Source organism: Berghia stephanieae, chromosome 1, assembly GCF_034508935.2.
Source record: "Berghia stephanieae isolate SIO BIC M18660-M18661 chromosome 1, UCSD_Bste_1.3, whole genome shotgun sequence".
Classification (NCBI taxonomy): Eukaryota; Metazoa; Mollusca; class Gastropoda; order Nudibranchia; family Aeolidiidae; genus Berghia; species Berghia stephanieae.
In genome coordinates, this window is record NC_088360.1 from 64,604,517 (window position 1) to 64,626,948 (window position 22,432).

The 22,432-nt window shown below is 34.7% G+C and overlaps 1 protein-coding gene across 9 annotated transcripts in view; it reads left to right on the forward strand.

Moving 5' to 3' along the window:
• Positions 1–12,687, forward strand: part of LOC144979489 (uncharacterized) — a 215,093-nt gene extending 202,406 nt beyond the window's left edge. For 8 of the 9 annotated variants that reach the window (XM_078926198.1, XM_078926172.1, XM_078926218.1 and 5 more), the window contains one exon: positions 3,821–7,864. In XM_078926198.1, the coding sequence (XP_078782324.1) occupies positions 3,821–6,529 (2,709 nt within the window). In that variant the 3' untranslated portion in view covers positions 6,530–7,864. Of the gene's footprint in view, positions 1–3,820; positions 7,865–8,220 lie in introns of those variants that run through there. The other variant, XM_078926181.1, reaches the window with a different exon arrangement.
• The last annotated feature ends 9,745 nt before the right edge of the window (positions 12,688–22,432 follow it).

Below are 22,432 nucleotides of genomic sequence, written 5' to 3' on the forward strand. Positions count from 1 at the left end.
TTCTATTTATTCTATTTATTTGCAAAGTTTCTGCACTTAAAAACAAGACCATGATGCTTATGTCTGGACAGGTTAATCGCAAATTCTTCCTTTGTGTTCCATTTCTCGAATCAAATTATATTAAATTCTATTAAATAATCATTTTAATGGCAAACTTTCTGCGCTTGATAATTATAAGCAAGACCATAGTACTAAAGTCTACACAGGTCAATCGCATGTTCTGCCTAAGAAGTACATTTCTTGAATCAGAACCTTTCTTAACCAAAGCTTTTGCTGAGGCTCTTGCATCACAAAAAAAAAATGGAACTACACAGTTTCAGTAATAATTATCAATTTTCTTTATTTTTTTTTTCTTTCTCTTTCACAGGATGAGAATACAAGTATACCTTCAATGGAGAAACATCATATCTATATTTTTTTAAAATGATTTTCAGTCTGAATGAATGAAATGACAATAAAAGTGATATAAATTTATAATCCGTTTTTAATTTATTTGGATTTCACAAGTTGTGTTATGGTCCTCAGATACAGCAGGACAGGTGAGACTGAGAACCAATCCTCACAATAGCACTAGAGGTCTTGTATATAATGCAAGATGTAATTTCCATTGATACAGTTTAAAGACTGTCCTGTTTTTATTCATTCTGGTGCACGCTGTAGGTTTGTTTGTTTTTTTGTTTCTTGTTTTTAAAAAGATTCTTTAGGCTTAAGACTTGATTGAATTCTGACTCAATGCAAATCAACTTTGTTCCAACTCCTCAATTTCAAATTACAATGAACTTGTGCGCCCTTCCTTCTCTGTTAACCTACAGGTTATTTGATATGTAAGTTTAATACATATGTCTATCACAATGATAGACTAGCAATTTATCTAAATATCTTGCAATCATCTTTTGTAATAACTTTCCAGTCTGGGTTACACATAAAAGTTAGCAGTGCCGGGTTACAAAATACTTTGATGTTAAAAAGATCAGCATCCTCACATTCTAATCTTTGTCATCTTACTTATATGTTGGCAGGTGTAAGACTTATTCATTTTGCAAGTCATCATCATCATAGCTTGTCACCCGAACACCGAACCCACTCCACAGCATCTGGGGAGCAGTCTCTTAGGTCATGGTCAGTGCAGCTGAGCCCATCCTGGCATTCTCTAAGAATGTCTGCTCTGGGCATCCACATGTACACAAGCTAGTCTCAGCCAGCCCCCACTTTTTCATGCTTCCAGTTGTTCTCACAAGTTTTGCCCGTGCTCTGTTCAGTGTTACCAATTCATTCTTGGGGAGCTCCGTTAGTCTCTCCTCAATGGTCTTGAAATCAGAGGCCTGGGACGCAAAACACACATCATCAGCATATAGAACCCCCCCCCCGGATGTTCTCGAAGTGAGGTTGGTCATTGGTATATAAACGTTGAAAAGGATAGGTGCAAGTACCGATCCTTGAGGGAGTCCATTCTTTTGTGATCTGCTTTTCTTCCCATCCATTTCCACAAAAAAGTGATGGTTTGACATAAGGGATTTTATTATTGCAACTATTTTTGTGTTACGAGTTACCCTTGCAACCTTTGATTTACTATCTCATAGGCAGCTACCAGGTCCGCGAATACAGTTCATGTAATTTGTTTGTTCTCATAGAGATGACTGATCCTACCTCAATGGCGATAGGTCTGTATTGTGATTTTGGTATGGGTTTGCCGACAGTTTTTGACATGTCTGGAAGACACAAATGCAAGGTCTGGGTTGTAGCCTGTTCTCCAGCGAGCGCTTGAAAAGGATGATTCATGCGTCATAGAAGAGTGTCAGATTATATTGGTCAGCCCATTCCTCAACAGTATCTCCATCTTCGTGTTCTCATTGTATCCCCATTTGGTGCTGTGGCTGTCACCTATGACAATCATTGGTTTCTCACTAGTGGTGGATGTAACTGGCCACTTGAATGGCATTTGTGGAGGTTTGTTGACGTGTCTGCTTTCAATTCTGAGAATTTCCACCTCACTTACTGTCATGTCCTGGTTGTATGTCACTATTGATTTGTCTTTGACGTCATTAACGCTACCGTGAATGTTGCTTTTATGTTGTATGACTAATTGCATGCCAGGGATGTTTAGTGCCACTGTCTTGTGCGTCTCTTGTAGACAGAGTTGCTTCGCTGGAGGCCGATTGCTACAACACACACAACACCAACATTTTGCAAGTATCTTTAACACTTTAATTAACCACTAAACAGTGATATTGACAACAATAATAATAATAATATTGATAATAATAATAATAATAATATTATTATTATTATTATTATATTATTATTATTATTATTATTATTATTATTATTATTATTATTATTATTATTATTATTATTATTATTTTTATTAATGATAATTAGTAAAAATAGTAATAGTGACAGTTGGACCAAGTACATAAATATGAATATTTATACAGCGCATTTCTACTGATAGCCGTGAGCAATGCGCTTCACAATGTTTCATATTTATCATCCTCCTCCCCCCCCCCCCCCCCCCCAACTTCAACAAGCCGTATGGAACCATATTTATTTGTCATACAGCCTGTTAGGCGACCCTTGTGTACTAAAACTGTCACTACACTATCCGTTATTTCTGTAGCCAGATACTCATTCAATCGAGTGGGGTAATGTGTGTAAAGTGCCTTAGCCAGGGAAACAATGCGGGGGCCATAATTTTTCACGATTAGTCACCCATCCTATTCCTGATCACACTTAGCATTGGCATTGCTCGACTTTTGTAACAAGACGAAAACCGTACCGCTGAGCCATACGGTCCATTAGTTCTAGATAGTAATAGTATAGATAGTTTTGTGGTTTCAGTGGCTATAGTACAGTAGTGGTGGTGCAGTTATAGTGGAAGTAGTAGTAGTCTTCTGTCAAAAGGGTCATCTGAGCGAAGAGATAGGAGATAGATTCGAATTTACTCTCTTCATTGCATTGACCGTATGCTTTGACTTTGATCATTTGATGCGCTGTTAAAAAAAAAAAAAGTATGGTCCACCTTAACCAAAAACAAGCGACAATCTTCGGTTCCCTGGACATGGATATGGTTTTGTTTAGGGATGAGGGGAAACCATGATTATTGTTTTCCTACAAAATAAAAGAAGGGGCATTTTGGCTATAAAAACTATGGTCATGCTTGAATTGATTCATGGCCAACTTCAGTTTGCTGCCTAAGCAACATGTAAACAAAAGGTTGGTTGGATGCGCATGACATTACTAAAGGTCAATTGCAACATAGTTGGGGTCATTTATAAAAAAATCTGGGTCACGTTTGACGTCGAATGTTGTTGTTTACAAATCCGGCACCTAAGTGGACAGCTCTATACTAACAGTATTCTTTTAAAAAGCATATTAGATGATACATCTAACAGAATGTTTGACATGTCATACTATTATCAATTACTGATGACGTCACCGATGATTAAGATAAATTTTCAGACAATTTTGGAAAAGACGATTTACAGGCCTGATTATAAAATTCAACTATTTCCTACAACTTTCTTACCTTCATAAGCATCACACCTGCTCCATTATCCTCTGTTACTCCTCTCAATTTCCTGTTTATAGATCCAAAAATTTGTTTTGGAAAAGCTCAATTTTTTTTTTTAAAAGGAAAAGATTTTTTAATTACAGTGTACTGTACACATTGAATTGGTTACCAAAGCTTCAATTATCATATTCACTGCATTTATATTGTAAAATGTAGGGAGTGAAGAATGAATAATAAAAAAAAAGTAAACTATATCCATCCTTTCATCTTTGAAAATTTACTTTTTTATGTTGTTTGTTTTTATCACAGAATCGACGAAAGAGTCATGACAGTGAATCTTGTAGTAGTGAGAACAGCAGTAATCGTATACATCAGCAGCAGCATCAAAGTACAGCAGCATCATCTTCCTTCATGTTATCCCCAGCATCTGTAAGAGATCTCAGTACTTCTGGGAATTCTCGACTTTCAGCAGGTAGTGGAAATGACAACAGCAGCCTCGGATCCACTGGTGCCTTAGCAGGTGGTGGTGAAGTATTCATCACCTCCACACCAAAAAGTGACATTGAACTATCTTCTGTGATAATGAGAGATCACCCTTCATCCTATGACTCTGGCATATCGCCTTCCTCCAGGTCTACAACAGTTGGTGGGGAACATGGAGGTGATGGGGTTAGCAGCAGTCATTACCTCAGTCATAAGAGATTGAGTGGGGAGGACTGGAGAAGTTCCAGTCAGGAGTCGTCTCTGTACACCAGCTCTAACCGAGTCAATGCTTTTGCCTTAAACACAAACCAACACCCATCCTCATCATCTCCTAGAGGCCCTAGTTCTCTAACATCATCCAACAACTCCCTCAACCAGCAACTTCCATTTCATTCAAATGCCTTGCATGCCTTTAATAACCACCAGTCAACACCGTCAGCTTCATCATCATCCAACCCTGCAAATCTCAACAGCAATAGTAACAATATTAACAACGCACAAAATGGCAACCAACTGCCCCCTCCCATTCCTAATGAACCGCCACCTCCTATCACAGCCACTGAAAGACTAGATCGCCTCACTATGATATCATCATCAAATCCTGTTGGGGATGGACCTCAACATTATGACAAGCCCACTCTATCTGTAAGAAATAATATAGACCGGTACAACACAATATCAGGAAATAATCAGCAACACCTTGAGAATCCCAGTAACAACTCAACAGCTGAACATCCTCACTCTGAAAGGAGGAGATCCCAAGGTGCAGTTGAAAGACTGAAAGGAATGCCAAATCAATTCCAACCACCCATCCCCAGATCTCAGCCTGGCTCACTGTCATCCAGCAAACAACACAGTCTGGATAATTCAATAGTCAGTGGACACAATCCCAGCAGACCTCCATCTGCTCATGCTTTGTCATCTAATCAAAACAATCCTCCCCAGCAAAGGGCTCGCCCAGCTAGTGTCATGGGACCATCCAAGCATATCAGAGGAGTTATCTCCAGGCCTCCAGGAGGTGAAAGGCGACAACAGCCTCAGGGACAAGGTGGAGGTAACAGTAATGATGTCATGAGACGAAATGTCAATCCTCATGATGTAAACCAAACAAACAGAGCAGAAAGGCCAAAGTCTGTCCCGCCCCATTTGTTCAACAAGACAGAAGAATCTGATAGAAGAGACATTCCTGTACCCCCTCCTCGTAGAACTAGAGAGCCCAGAGATTTCATTGACAACAACTCTCTTGGGAGGGAAGAGCCAGATGGAAGAGAACCCTCAGCAGAGATTCCATTGCAACATGGTCCCACACCTGTCACTCTGATACGTGAACCCAGTAGGCGAGGATCTCGACCATCTGATCCATCTCAATCTTCACCCAGGCCATTGTCATCCCATCCTGCTTCCTATCAAGCACCACACCATCAAAGCAATAACAATCCATCCCTATCGAATAGCAGACAAAGCAGTTCCAGCAGTCTATCTTCCTCACAGAATCAAACACATCCGCCCAATCAAAGGCCACAAATCAGACCTGACTCTTTACCACTTAGGGGTATTCACAATGGACCTTTGAAACAGGGGCATCCTTATGATGGTGTGATGAATTCCTACCGCCCAATGTCCTCTTCTACCATACCCAGGTCGCAATCCAGCATAGGGAATCCAATATCAAATCAGCAGCAACAACATCATCAGTTATCAAGAAGCACCACACCTGGACCTCATTCCAGTAGAAGAAATTTAGCTGGTACCCAAAGTCAAAATCCTGATTCTAGAGATGACCCTTCTGCAGAAAACTTCCACGCTGGGCAAGATTCAAAATATAGCCATCATTCCAGCAGGGATCCTTACACATCAGCCCAGGGTTATGACCCAAGACAGTCAAGGGGTGGGAGTGAACCTCAAGATTTAACACCATCAGGTCCCCATCAACAATCCCACAATAACTCCAGTCATCCATCCAACGTCTATCCTGGTCACAGTCAACACCATCCACCTCCTCATTCATCCAACTCTCAAAGGAGCCATTCTCAGGGCCCCCCAACAAACCGTTCTCACTTACCCCATCACCAACAACAACCATCATATCATCACCACCAGAAGCATTCAGGTTACACATCTAGCAGTGGCAGCAGCACCAATGGCCCTTTGAGTCCAGGCTCACATCATAGCACCCCTCAGCCAAAGTCTGATTCCTCTGACCATTTACACAACAACAGTGGTAATAATAGCAGCAATCCTCCTGCTCATTCCACTGCACCACAACTACGATCTCAGGGTAAAATGTCAACCTCCTCCAGTTTTCATCCGGACCTGGCAAACCAACTTCACAACAATAACAACACAACCTACAGAGATAGACAACCTTTATCCAACTCCATATTGGTTTTGAGGTCACCTGGAGAGGTCATAGATGCAGGTTCCCATCCAAACCAGATGAAAGCACCATCACAAAAACAAGATGGAGATGCGGAGGGAGAGGCACTGTCTGCCAAAGCAGCCAATTCCATTTGGTACGAGTATGGATGTGTGTGAAGTGAACATGAGTGATTCCATATCTAAAAATCCCACCAACTTTATTTTCATATAAATCTGCACATAAATATATTTGATAATATAGTCTTTATAACATTTTACAATATATTGATAATATTTCCCAAATGAAATTCTCTAATTTTTTTATAAAACAATGCACATACTTTCAAACACTTAAACCTACTTCGACTTAACTCATTCTACAAATTACTGACCCTTTACCACTTCGACATTGATGCTCACACCTTTCAATATACACATGATTGTGGATGTTACATAATTGTTAATAACGACCTCTAATTAGAATATATTTCAGTACCTATACGTTTTTTATAAGCCTATATGTTCACATGTCTTTTTTTCTACAATATACATGTTTATCATGGCCAAAGGCTCTTTTATGTGAAGCTCTGTCTCTAAGTGTAAGATCTACCATTAAATATGACCTTTGAGAATATCAATGTTGCTGTAATTAAACACTGGGATAGGATTGGTGGGGATTAAAAAATTTTTTAAATTACATTACAGTTATTAAAACTGAACTGACTTTTGATATATGAATTTTGATTACTGTTCAAAACAACATTATTATCGACTGCGTGGTATTGAATCTGATCTACAACTCAAAAACAAAAAAACCCTGAGCTGACACCCAATAAGTAAAAATAGATTCCTTCTGTAACATTAATACAGTTTTAAGGAATGACTTGACTTTAAGAAACATATTACAATTAGTGATGACCCTTGAAAGTCAGCTTCATGAAAAGTGTTTTTTATCTGTGATGCTGTAATTTTGGTAGTTTTCACTGTCAATCCAATATATTATTAGGACATTTGTTTGTATTTATTTATTATGGAAGTAACAAATCGTGCATTCAAGACATTTAATCCTTTCACTGCCTGATTCATGAATTAAAACATACAAAAGTTATGATGTGCACTAAATCTTATGGATGGAAGAAAGAAAAAAGTTAATTATAGATAATATTATAGGTAAGTATTTTCTCCATGCATTCTGTTAAATTCTTGGGCAGGTAAATATAAATAATATATATATAAATTGATAGTATAAGTATACAAGATTGGTTTTGTTTCAGATAGGGTTGTGAAACAATTATCTAAAACGAGCCTTTAATTTCGTACAATGAATTGAATTCGTTCTCATCACATTGCCGTAAATTTAACATCTGTGTGACTGCAACGATAAACAATCTTGACAAAAACTTCACTTAATTTAACTAAATTAACACATAATGTTAGAGAAAAAAACACTTTGTGTTTATAATCATTGGGAAAATATAAGTAAATAAATCATGAATGAATTTTATAATAAAATTTGTTTGATCTTTGTCAGTGATATTTATTCAAAACATTTACAACATTCCTCTTTTGCTTTAACAGTTGAACGATTCTTATTTACATCATTTTGTTTAAACACTTCTAATTTTTTTAATAAAGAACATGTTAATATTAAGGGAGAAAAAATATTTTACGTTGACTTTTTTTGTAATTGGTGAATACATTCATTCAGCTAAAGTTTGCCCTGATGTTTTTTGTTGTTTAAAATTTTTTTTTTATATTTGTGATTCCCTTTTATGAATTTCCCAACCCTAAGATTGTTCTACAAACCTTCAATGTTTTATATTCAGTTTGTGACTTGATATTCTTTGTTTTGCTTCTCTATTTGGCAGGCGACCTCGGTGGTCATGACCTATGATCTTGTGCAGAAAACTGCATTTCAAGGTCATATGCATGTGAGGAACAACATTGTGTAAACAGTGTCAGTTATTTTTTGTTTGTTTGTTTGTTTTTTTTACATTATCCCCCTGGTTGTAGTTTTGGTTTACCATCTTTTTTTTTTCTTCATAACTGCTCCTCAATATTCACGTTATATCTGACCATGCTGTTTAAGAACATTGTGGTTTTCTTCATATTCTTTTATTTCAAATAATTTACTTTTGCATTTTCTTTTATTTCAAAAGAACAAAGCTTTTTTTTTATTGCGTAATATTTTTCTTTAATTTAATAATAATAAGTAAGCCTTTAAAGTATAAAAACAATTATAATAAATGCATGCAGTTAGATGGTGCCAAAGGGTCCATATTTGGTTATATTTTTTTTCTTTTTAGTCCTAATTTGACTGCAGAAGAAGAATGCAAACAGTCATTAAAAAGATAAAAGGCGAAAATGTTGAAGATATCATTTAAAGGTGAACTAGTACTTAACGTTTTTTTTTTTTTTATGTACTTCAAATGATAGGGTTTTAAAAAATGATCTTAGTGAATGAATGTTTCCGCCTTCATAGATTCTGTTGAAATAAGTAATAAAGATGGCTGAAGAAATAGATGTCATGACTTAATATTACAATTACAAGTTGGTATTGAATTAAATTAATTTTTTAAAAATTAAAATTTTCATTTTTCCTCAGCTGTTGTCAAGCCACTCTTGCCTTTAACATTATGGGTCTTAGTCTTATTTATTTCAGATTTGTCTTTTGTTTTTTTTACAAAATATTTTTCTTTTTGATTTAAAGATTCAAACATTTATCATTACTTTTTATTTTTGGAGTAAAAGTTTTAGCTTTAATTTCAGGGTGTAATTGCCCATCATGTTGTTGTATTCAGTCACACTGTAAAGTGCATTTGCTTTTCCCTTTTAATTTAACAATATGATAATTATCCCATTCCAAACAAAGACCCCTTTTCCCTTTTACCATACTTGAATTATTTAAACTTCTTGTGTGTTGATTTTGTGTTTTCAAAATCTTTCTCATTCTTAATTTTTCACATTTCATTTTTAAGAGTGTGATTGTTTTTTTTTTAAAGCTGTCTTTTTTTCATTTCCAAAGCTTTTAGCTGCTTTTATTCCCATATCATTAATTGTTTCAGAGTATATATATATGAGCACTTTTTACATTTTATCATTATTGGCTGGTTGCACATAATTTTGATGTTTTTAAGATTATACGGGAATGTGACAGGAAGCCTGGCATTTTAGTAATAATGCTTTGTAGTGTTAGTCTTGGTTTGCTATCATGGTAACAATTGAATATTAAATGAATAAAGGTAAAGATAAGAATAGATATTCATATTTGATTTTGCTGCTTTAGAAGAAAAAAAAACTATTTGTTGGGGATTTGTTACAAATATAAGGTATATTTGCGAAGGTGAAATTATTGTTCAATGCTTTCCTCGTAAAATGGGTTTATCATTTTTAGATGTCAGTTTTATATACTTTGTACTCAGGATTACTTGATTGCTAAAGCCATTATTTATACATATATTGGATTAGGAAGTTTTGAAAAGTAAGATAATCTTATTATGACTCTTCATCTTAAAAGATTTAGTTGGTTTCTGTAAATGAATACCTAGACAAAATAAAGTAAAGCGAAAAAATTGATTCCTAACTTTTCCGTTTAACAGAACATATGGAGTTGACTTTAGTCAAACATGTTCTGTCAGGCAGTTTCTATATGGTATTATAATCACTTATCGCTGAGCACAAAAAAAGTTCACTATTCACAACTGCTGAATAGTTGTAAGATTCACTTTTTAACAGAATCATCAACCTAGATCAAAAACGCCTTTTGAAATATGTCTGGCTGTCATAAATGCAATTACAGTGCAACACCTAGATAATGACATCACCAGGGACCGGAAAATTATGTCATTATCCAGAAGTGTCGTTATTCAGAGGTTTTCAAGAAGACGGAAAAAGGGTGTGTGGTGAGACCCTTGAATATAACGATGAGATGCAGAGACCAATGCCTGTAATAAGATCTGTCCCAACCACATTATAATGTATATTTTTGCCTTTGACAAAATTTTTACCAGTTACACTTTCATTCACCAATGTGTATTGTCCTTGTTTTGATTGTAAGCAGTGCTCAGCAGACTGGTCACAGGCCACATTAAAGACAATATGAAAATGATATATTAAGGAGCAGGCACTGGTATAAGATAAAGATCTGGAAAAAATGGTTGAAGAGACATTCCTGTGCCCAATCTTCATAGAACTAGAATTAAATTTATTTAATGCAACTATTCATTGGAGATGTTAAATTTGATAAAAAACTGATTCTCAGTCTATAGGTTAGTTTGTAATGATGCACAATAGGCAACATATTGCCGTGTAATCTGCTGAGAGAATAAAATAGGCATTGTTAAGTCCACATAGGAAGATGAAGCCTAAGGAAAATGAATGTGCATTTTCATTTTACTCTCCTACCTGTAGGGTTAGGATCATGGGCACATCCCAAATCAGGGTCTTATAAGCTATTTTTAATGGATTAATACATATTGAATTGAATGGTGTCCATTAATCTTTCCAAGTAAAGTTGAACTGCCAGAAGATCATATTACTGAATATTTTTTTCTTTTCTTTCTTTTTTATTTATTTTGAGAGTATATGAATGTATGTTTGTTTTTTAAAACTATATCAATACTAATACTACAGAGACTGCTCTTGCTAAATTTAAGGCCGGAGTGCCATAATAATGATATGAGTATTAAACCTAAATAAATTCGTATTTAACAGTTGAACAGGTGGTTCTTGTTATATTATCGAACAAGAAATCAGAAAATCACCATTATTTCCATCTTTGTGGTATTTATTTTTTCCAGAGATACGCATGTGTCTAAGACAGCAGCTAATAAAACAAATGTAATTATAGTTATAGATAGCATTTGCTAATTTGTGCCAGAACGTGGATTTATTCTTTTATTTCAGAAATTTGAACTCATTTCACAAAAGCTGTTATTACACACATTCATTTTTTTAACATTATCTATAGTTTAAAAAAATAATGTCTTCCCAATCATTGAATACAAACTGTCTTTGATAATCCATTCTCTCCACAGTTCAAAGTGATCCTAGAATTCTAGAATTGAATTAAGCCTTTTAATTCCAGTTTGGTCAGGAAATCTTTGCCATGACATTACATTGACATTTTATTAATGAAGACTTAATTACTGATACGAGCATAGAATTGGTGGAAAAAATTGAAAGATTTTACTTAACGTATAAATATATTTACTTTTTTTTTTTCGTTAACTAGTGGAATTTCCGCAATATTTGTGGAGAAATAAAGGTTATTATGAACAGGCAGTCATCAATTTTACTTTTATGCAACTGTATTCTGGAAATTAATATACCATACCTAGATTGAGACGATTCTTTTGAGCCATCAACTATCAATATCAAAATAGGTCCAGCAATATAGTCTGTAGCTAGGTGTGCACAAATGAATTTGACAATAGTTCCAGGACAGCCAGATAGCGATTCCCAAAGTCAGACCGATCATAAGCTAATGCCCCAGCAAACATAGACACCATTTCTACATGCTGTCATGAGTGAAAGGATGCAGATGCACTGTTCATGTACTTTCACTTAAGATTACGTACACGCTGTCTTTTACTTATCTATTCTTATAAGATATGAATGTATGAACACAATGTCAGAAAATTTAGATTTAAGATTCTTTAAAGAACCTAATCAAATTGACAAATAAGACAAATTTCAATAAAGATTTTTATTTTTTGAATATAGGTAGAATTTTAAATGTTAAATCACGCTACATTTTATAGGACAAGGTTTCGAAAAGGATTATTTTTTTTTAGTAAATTGACCATTGGTGTAGTTAAATAAATAGCGAAATATTAGTATTTTCAGAGAAATAAAGTCTATTACGAATAGGCACTCCTCTGTTTTAATTATTATACTACTGTATTATGGAAATTAACATAGATCAAGACCAACGTGCACTTACAAATCAATTGAGATGAATCTTTGAATCATCAGCTTTGATCTGTCTGGCAGAAGGGTGCAAAAAGATGGCAGATCTGAAGGCCAATGTCAAATTTTGGACTTATGATTACGCCCTAGAAGATATTCTAAATAACCATAGAATCAGCGGACAATAGTTAAATTGATTTAATAAAGGTTTGCAAGTTTCATAATTTTTAGATTTGACAGAAATTCTGTGCTCGATGATAAAAATTTAACTTTAACATTGGGCTACACAGAACAATGTAAATCCCAACCCTCTTTTTTTTAAAGAATAGATTTGAAAATGACTGTTTATTCTGTTCTTTAAATCAGCAATTGTATGTATATTTTTATATAGGGTGCGAGAAAAATAACTGGAAAAAAAAACAAAATACTATGACTATGACCCTATTTCAATTAGAATCAGGAAGCAGAAAGTTAAAAAATTTCAAGCAATAAGAACAAGACCTTGACTTAATTGCTAAGTTTAAATTAAATATCCTCAATTGTTGAAGAATTTATGCTGGTTGTTGAAAAATCAAGATATCAATTTTTTCCAAAGTTGCGTCTTGTTTTTAGCTGACGCTAAAAACCCACATAATGAAGTTATCTACGGTCAAGCAAAATCAGACTTTACTGAGTAAACCTAATCATGAATGCAATAGCTTTTGCATATAAAAGTATGGTGTCGGAGGGAGTAAGTTGGTAGGCAGAGACGAGGTTGACATGCCAACCACAAAAGCAAATGCCCAAAATTATGTAACATTGTTAGGAAAAAAACAAATATTCCAGACTTTGTTTCTCTTTAACTTTGACCAAATCTGTCATTTGTTTTTCAACAAGACAGGCCACTTCCCACACTCGTAACACTACTCAGCCTTGCTTAAGAGAAATTAACTCAGGATTTATTTCTAAAGATGGATGGCTTCCATTGAGTTCTGACTTGACCCAATGGACATTTGGTCAATGATGCCCAACAAGGTTTACAAAAGTCGTACAACTGTTTACTCAGAAGCAGAGTTGAAAGAGTCGGTTGGGATAGAATCACTATTTAACTCACTCAATCCTAAGATTTTTGCTACTTTTCGAAATTTAAAAAAATGAGCATGTACATAGATAGTTTTATTCAACTATCATTAACATGTAATAACTAAATACATTAGCTTTGATGCTACGCCTATAATTTGTCTCAGAAAAATGTAAAATAGGCATGGGGTAAAAGTAACCCGGGTAAACTACGGATATAGTCGGGTATTAGGGTTGAGTGAATTAAGATATTAGGAAGTCAATTGGATCATTGGGAAATAAACGGTTACATGCAGTCATGAAGGAAAATGGGGGATTGTAAAATCACTTCAAAATTTAAGAATTACGCCCCACATCTTCGATATTGCAAATATATGTGTTAATTTAAAAATCGGTATACATAAATTTTAATGAATGGGTTTGATTTTGGTAAAATTTTAGACTTGCACATCATTTATAGTTTTTTGGCTACTGGATTCTTGGATTTTTCCAATTTTTTCTCTTGCAAACGGTATTTCGTCCAGTACATTAATGATAATGTAAAGGTTGTGATTAAATATTTTTATGTTACGCCACTAGGAAAAGAAAAAAATTAATTCGGCATTTTTAAAATTTCTCATTTTGGGTTTTTGGGAGGTTTATTATTACATATTATTATTATTATTATTATTATTATTATTATTATTATTATTATTATTATTATTATTATTATTGTTATTTTTTATTTTTCTATAATATTGCCACACTTCCCAATCCTTTTATAAAAATACTGCTTCATTTAAGTACTTTTTATATACATAAAATCAAACTGCATTGTGTAAGTATTGATTAGAATAAGATTTTTAAAATGGCGATTTTGACATCAAAAAACGTCTATTTTATTATTGACTGCCATTACCAATCCGTCCAAGCGTCCAGCAGATGATTCCAAATATATCTTAAAAATATGTATCATTATTATCTATCATAACATTTTTTTATATTGTATATTTATAAAAATATTTTGTTGTGTGTGATGTCGTGGGTACAGTCCTGTGCATACTACCCAAAGACTAATAGACAGAATATGCTTGAAAGGGAAATTACAGTTTGAGGATGATTCTTTAGGAATGATACGATTGCTCCTTATTCTAAGAGGATTCAATATTTGACAATCGTGTTTATTTGAAAAACAAAAAAATCACACGTTTTAAAAAAACAAAACTTGAGCTTTTGTTAAGGGCAACATCATCTAATCGTGCTCAAAGCACTTTACAAAGGGTCCCTAAACAACAGCACCACTTAACCTGTAGAACGAGACATGATGCCTGTGAGGCGATATTACGTTTTTTTTTCAGACAGAGACAATGCTGTTAATGACCAGGTACTCATTTTACACTTGAGTACAGTGAGAGAATGTGAGTAAAGAGCCTTTTTCAAGGACTCTTGCCGCGAGACCTTCCAATTCCAATCTGAAAGGGAGTGTCATACTTACCACAAGGCCACATAGCAGCAAGTTTTATTCTTTGTTTTTAATTAAGCATAAAACAAAAAATTATCAATCTGTTCCCGCAGTTTTTCGCGGCCGCAAAATTCACCCTTGACCGCAAAAAGCTGCAAATTTTGATTTGGTCGCAAAAAGCCGCAATTTTCACCGTTTTTAGGCTAAATTGACGATTTTTTGTTTAAAAATCAAACAAACAAAAGCTATGAAAAATTGTGAAAAGACGGTGACTTTCAATGCTACCATCCAAAATTGGCACTTAGTTTTCATAATATTATTATGATTTTTCATGATTTTTTCCAGTTTTTTTTCATTCAAAAACCCATTAGGCCTATATTGAAATATAAAGCAATAATAATAATGCTCAAAATTGGATAGTAATTTGAGAATACAAATTTAATGTGCCCCCATTGGAAAACGGATTTTGTTTCTCTTTCCTTGTGAATAGTTATTTTTTTCCTCTCCTTAATTAGTTTTTCAAATTTTGAATAGATTGTTCACTTTGATTTCCCAAATTTTAAGAAGCTAAATAGTTAATAAAATATTTTGATTACTTCCTCCTTTTTTGGTACTTACTTACTATGGCTATTATTATTATTATTATTATTATTATTATTATTATTATATATTATTATTATATATTATTATTATTATTATTTCAAACCATTCAAAATGTAAATATAAATTCATGTTGACACGTGACATCAATATTCTACAAAATGCTCTATTTGTGTCATTTTTTTTTTTACCGTACATGTTGTTTTAATTGTTTGATTTTTGTAAAACTAGCGGCAAATTTTGCAATTTTGATGGCAAATTTTACCATTTTTTATGGCAAATTTTGGCGTTTGAAATGGCAAAAAACTCCGGGGACAGATCAATGTATCAAAACTGCCACCAAAGATTATCAAACTTGCTTCACATAAAAATATAAACTACACATATTACCACATATGGTCCTGAACTCTGGAACTGTGGAATTTCTTTCAATGAAATCAGTCGTCATTTGTTTGTTTTTTACACGAGTATTTGGAACCAATAGGTTTCAGTTTTTCGTCGAGTTGTCCATTGTTTTAAGGAAACTTTACTTCTCACCATGAGTTGGTTTATTACATATTTAACTTGTTTGATATTTTTACTTTTGCTATTTGTAAAATAACATCTGAGAGTGTCGTGTTTTGTCTTCTTTTCTTTTGTTTTGAAATTTTTTTCTCTCATTCCCTTTTAAAACTTTTGATTCAAGAGTGTATCAGCAGTATTAACTGTCGCAAAAAAAAAAAAAAATAAATTTAAAAAAGTTTATTTTGTTACTTAAATAATTTCGTGGATATTTTACCTTTCTAAGGTTCATAGCTGTGTTTTTGAATTGGAAGAAATTTTCAAATGCTTATAACAAAAAAAAAAAATAAATAAAAAAACACATACAGAATTATTGCCATAATGAAATCTGGTCTTTATAATTGTACTCTTTCATGTGACATCGCTATTATAGTGACGAATTGAAATGTTTAAAAAAACAAACAAACAAAAAACCCCAATTTAAACCTTAATTTCTATACAAACAAATATTAGACGTCATCCAGCCTGTATGCAATGCCTTGCTGTTCAATGTTCTATTATAAATCATCGATCAATATAATTCCTTTTTCATCCCATCTTTTTTTATAACTGTCGATATTTGATGCTTCAAATCATGATCCGTTGTGGGGTTCATGACCTCCCATAGTGGGCAGGGAGGCACTTACTGTGTCTTCTATCCCCCTATACCTGTTTTCCAACTTGCTTTCTGTCTTTGTCTTGTGATGAGATTACTTGGTTCTGTCCTGGCCCTGGCCGGATACCCTAGCTGGAAGGGAAACAGTCGAATGTATAGCTACAGCGTTTTGGAAGATGATATTTTTTGTCTGGTAAATCATCTCTGTGTTATGCATATCTTATCATGTTTTGCATATTATTTATGATTTATAAAACATTTAAGTGTGTTCCTATTAGTAGGGACCTGTATTTGTGTCAGGATGAGACTTTAAGTAAGTACGGCAAACCCCCTTATTGAGTCATGGATTTTTTGGCATACGGAGAATTTCAACTCAAATCGTCACTCTCTATTTTTCATTTTCAGTCCGTCAAATAAAAGGTGTTTGGTATCAAATTAAATTGGTATTAAATCTCAAATCTTCATTTTTAAAAAAATGTTTATGCTTTTTTCACAGGATTCACCATTATTTCACAGATTTTATTTGAAGAAAAGAAGTAAACGGAGTTTTAGGTGATCTCAAACCTAGTTAACTGATAGTGTGCTCTTGGAATCTACCTCTGTTTCCTATTTGAACCAATTCCCCTTTGTCTTTCCTTTTCTTGGCTTCTTCAATTGTAATACTAGAACTATTTACTGTCCCATTTTCTTCCTTTTTGTTTTTTTACTGGTGGTGATATGACTTACTTTAATGTATTGCAAGCGCCGTAAAACCCTTAAAACTGGGTGGGGTTCCTACCTCCCATAGCGGGCAGGGAGGTACTTGCTGTGTCTTTTATCCCCTCTTATCTGTTTTCCAATTGCTTTCTGTCTTATTCTTGGAATGAGAATTGAGATTGTTTGGTTTTGTCCTGACCTCGGTCAGAGTCCTTGGCTGAGAGGGAAACAGTCGAATGTATAGTTATAGTTTTGGGAGATGATATTTTTTTCCTTGTAAATCATCTCTCTGTTGTTATGCATTGTATTACGTATGTTTAGTTTACAAATTATATTATATGATTGGTAAACATTTGAGTGTATTCCTCTTAGTTGGGACCTGTGCTTGTGTCTGGATGAGACTTTTAGTGATCTCAAACTAAGTACTTTGATAGTGTGCTTTTGGAATCTACGCCTGTTTCTTTTTTTAACCAATTCCCCTTTTTCTTCTCTTTTCTCGGATGATTTATTGTAATTCTATAACTTTTACTATCCCTCTTTCTTTCTCCTTTCTTACTGGCCCCTACTACCACCTCCCTACTTATTTCCCATGTTCAACCTCTCGTCTCACAATGTATCTCCTCTTAAATCTTACTCTAAAACAAACTCCTCTAAATTCAACATCATATCAATTGTAATAATTCTACCTATTGTATATCCTTTCAATCTATACATAATCGCAAGTTCAGGATTATTGTTTTCTTCATTCTTACTCTCTGAAGTCTCCTTGCTTCGTCTCTCTCATCTCTCTCTCATCTCTCTTCTCTTCTCTCTCTCACTCTCTCATCTCTCTCATCATCCTCTAGTCTCTTCTTTCTCTCTTATTCACTACTCATCTTCTCATCTCTCTCTCTTCTCTTTCTCTCTCTTCTTCATTCCCTCTCTCTCTCTCTCTCTCTCCGCCTCTCTCATCCTCTCTCTCTCTCTCTCTCTCTCTCTCTCTCTCCTCTCTCTCTCTCTCTCTCTCTCTCTCTCTCTCTCTCTCTCTCTCTCTCTCTCTCTCTCTCTCTCTCTCTCTCTCTCTCTCTCTCCTCTCTCTCTCTCTCTCTCTCCTCTCTCTCTCTCTCTCTCCTCTCTCTCTCTCTCTCTCTCTCTCTCCTCTCTCTCTCTCTCTCCTCTCTCTCTCTCTCTCCTCTCTCTCCTCTCTCTCCTCTCTCTCTCCTCTCTCCTCCTCTCTCTCTCTCTCTCTCTCTCTCTCCTCTCTCTCTCTCTCTCCCTCCTCTCTCTCCTCTCTCTCTCTCTCTCTCTCTCTCTCTCTCTCTCTCTCTCTCTCTCTCTCTCTCTCTCTCTTCTCTCTCTCCCTCTCTCTCTCTCTCTCTCCCTCTCCTTCTCTCTCTCTCTCTCCTCTCTCTCTCTTCTCTCTCCTCCATCTCTCCTCTCTCTCCTCTCTCTCTCTCTCTCTCTCTCTCTCTCTCTCTCTCTCTCGCTCGCTCGCGCGGGTGGTTGGATGGGAGCATCACCCTTGAATCATATACCTATGATGTTCGCATGGGTGTACGATCCGATAGTGATGTCGTTTCTTCTTCCCTTTACTAGCCTATCCTGCTTCTTTGGTTTGTGATTGTATTTTTGACAGGGGATATTTTTTTTCTGTAAATCTGCTGCCTGTTTGTTCTTGGTTATTTATAATTTAGCTTATGATATCTTTAGGTTATGATTTTGATTTACTTTTGTACTATTTTTGTTAGATTGCTTGTTTTTTTGTTTCAGCGGTCTCTCATATAACCTCAATTGTGTTGGAAGAGACCTAAAGCAACAAACAAACAAAATTAAGAATACATTTCAATATACATAAAATAGAATTATTGTTATTACAAATAAAAAAAAACAAAACAAAAAGAAATTATCTTAAGTAGATGTTGATGTCGTTTTCTTGCTCAATGTTTTACTCTTTTGTTGTCTTTTATCTCTATACATATACGTATACATATACATATCTCTATACGCTTGCGGCCGCAAAAAATGGCAAAAAAAAAATCGCTGATTTGCATTGCGGCCGCAAAATTTGCATTTTTTTTTAGCAAATTGTTGCAAATTTGCGAGATTTAAAAAAAAAATTAAAATTTTTTAAAATATAGTGGGGAGCAGTGATGATAGTGATAGTGATAGTCTTCCGCGGAATTCTGGGATTTTATGATTTTTTCATAAATATTTCGTTGTTTATGTCATGCCAAACATTTTCTGCTAAGTGGTAGTTCAGGGAAAAACAAAAATATCCTTCTATCATTTTTTGACACCTCTGCTCAGTTGCATGAATTTTGGTGACACTCCTTTATTTCTGACGTTAGTCTAGACACACTGGCGCCAAATGTCAAAAGTAGCACAAGGTGGCCATGGATGAGAAGATGATTGAAAGGGAAGGGGATGGAGCAAATGGGTGTAAATATTTGTGTACTTTTTAGCTGTAGCACGATAGTATTATATTTGGCGATTTTATAAGTTTTATAAGCATGTCTTTTTATTTTTTTCTTCCTTTTAAATGTTTTGTTTTGTTTTTGTTTTTGTTTGATTGTTCTGAATTTGTTCATATAATACATTACAACTTGTGTCTAATTATAAAACAATTTTTTTTTAAATTAAAAATCAATTCAGCAATTCTCTCTCACTCTCTCTCTCTCTCTTTCTTCTCTCTCTCTCTTTCTTCTCTCTCTCTCTCTCTCTCTCTCTCTCTCTCTCTCTCTCTCTCTTCATATTATTATTATGTTTATAGATATCATTTGGTAATAGAGAGATAATAAGTTAGGCTGATCGATTTAAGAAATGATTGTTTAAAGGCTAATTTAAATTTGCTTTGTTGATATATGATGGAATATGTTTTGCAATTAATTAAAGATTCTTATTTATAAGCTGCATCATCACAAGGTTGCAATAATACAGACACTAGTTATGTAAAAACAAATCGTACCTCCTGGTCTTTTGGCCAAAAGTTTATCATAATCTCTTGATATAGTGGGCAGAATTATAGACCTCTAAAATGTTTAATTGGAAATGACGATTCATTATATTTGCAAAAGGTCAGGATGTGTCTAATGATCAGAAGTGCTTTAGGACCAATAATATATTAAATAACTATGAATAGCTATGTTATAACATTTGCATTAGATTTGGGCTTGACTGACGGGCCGGTAGATTTTCCTCCTTATTGACAAATTGTCATTATCATCACTGGGGGACCTGTGCTTGTGTCAGGATGAATGGGTACTTTAATTGTAATTCTAGAACTTTTTACTAGATCCCATTTTCTTCCTTTTTACTGGCGCTGATATGACCTTACATTTGTTGCAAGCGCCGTGAAACCCTTAAAAACAAACAAATACCTTTCTCTTTCATGAACTAATTATGGGTTTTTAGGAAAATTAATCGCAAATTTTTGCAAATTTTGCTGTTTTTAGCTTTCAAAATTTGAGATTTTGCTTGCAAAATTTGGGATTTTTTTTTTTAAAAAAACGCCATGTCAGACCAATGAACGTGCGGGACGAGATAAACGATATAATAATCTAATTTGAGGCGACATTACAAGTCTTTCTTTTTTTTTTTTTAATGTCAAAGAAAATGCTGTTACCGGCCGGGTTCTCATTTTACACCTGTTAGGTGAGAATGTGAGTAAAAAGCCTTATCTTCTAAAGCCCCCCATAGACGCCGACATCCGCTGATAGCGGTACGGATGACCTATCGCTGTGACCCGATCCCTGCGTTTATCGCAGATGATTTTTGCCCACATACGGGGAGATATTTTTTTGAGGCGATCGGCGATCGGGGCGTGGCAGTATAAAAAGTGGACAATTTTTTTCGGATTTTCGCTGTTTTCACGTCGGATTCGTGATCAGCGTCAAATTTACAATAGGTTTGATACTAAGAACTGTGTGTTTACTCCAAAAATTGGTGAAATTAGAAATAAATTTTAATAGTGAGGCTACGATCCCAGTTACTGTCTGTTAGTCTATCTTTCGTCTTGCGCACAATAGTGATTACTTCTCACTAAATTATATCAATTAGACTGTTGAAGGAACGAAATTGACATCATTCCACTCTTTGTTATTGTATTAAGGCAGTCATTTTGGTAATTAGTTCTCACTAAATTATATCAGACTTTTAACGTTCAAGGTTACTCGTAGTTTTGTGTGACGGTACGTTATTTCCGACTGGTGGATGTGAGCATTTTACCTAAACTCATAGCATCAATAACCGTCCAAGATATTCGCATCATATGTCGAGAGAGAGAGAGAGAGAGAGAGAGAGAGAGAGAGAGAGAGAGGGGGGGGAGAGAGAAAGAGAGAAAAATTTACTTGCGCTATATATACCGCTATATTCAATAAAGGTGCTCAAATCACTTTATAAGGGTCCTTGGCCAACATAAAAACATGTTAGACGAGACATGACTGTTAAGCGATATTGCAATTGTTTCCCGACAGAGACGACGCTGTAAACAGCGAGGTACTCATTTTAACAGTGAACAAGGTGAGAGAACGCGAGTAAAGAGCCTTTTCCAAGGACTCAATTATGCGCCACTCAGAGCGGGATTCGAATCCAGTACCGTCCGATCCAAAGGCGAGTGTCATTTCACAAGATCACATGCATAGCCGCACAAAAAAGTGATGAGAGAATAGATTCATATGTATTGAAGGAGGAGAGAGCGGATGGAGTGAGTAAAGTTCTTGGATATTTATAAAAGGAACCAAATTGACGTCATTCATCTCATTGTTATTGCTTTTAGACACCCATTTTTATGATTAGTTCTCATTAAAATATATCAGACTATAACGTTCAAGGTTCCATGTAGATCTTTGGGCTGGAGTGATATTTCTGGCTGGCGGACTTTGTGAGTATTTTAATTTAACACAGAGCATCAATAGAAGGAATGAATTTGACGTTAGTCAACCCGTTGTTATTGCTTTTAGACAGCATTTTATAATTAACTTATCACTAAGTTATATCAATCAGACAATGAACGTTCGCGTTTGCAGTTTTGTGTGTTAATATGTTATACCCCGATGGAGATGTCGTGAGTATTTTTCCAATACGCATAACATCCATACATTTACAATCCGATTTTAGTTTAAAAGCAACGTAGACCACGGAAATTTTTCCATTTTGTGGACAATAAAGATTTGTTATTTATCGTCATTATTATTATTATTATTATTATTATTATTATTATTATTATTATTATTATTATTAT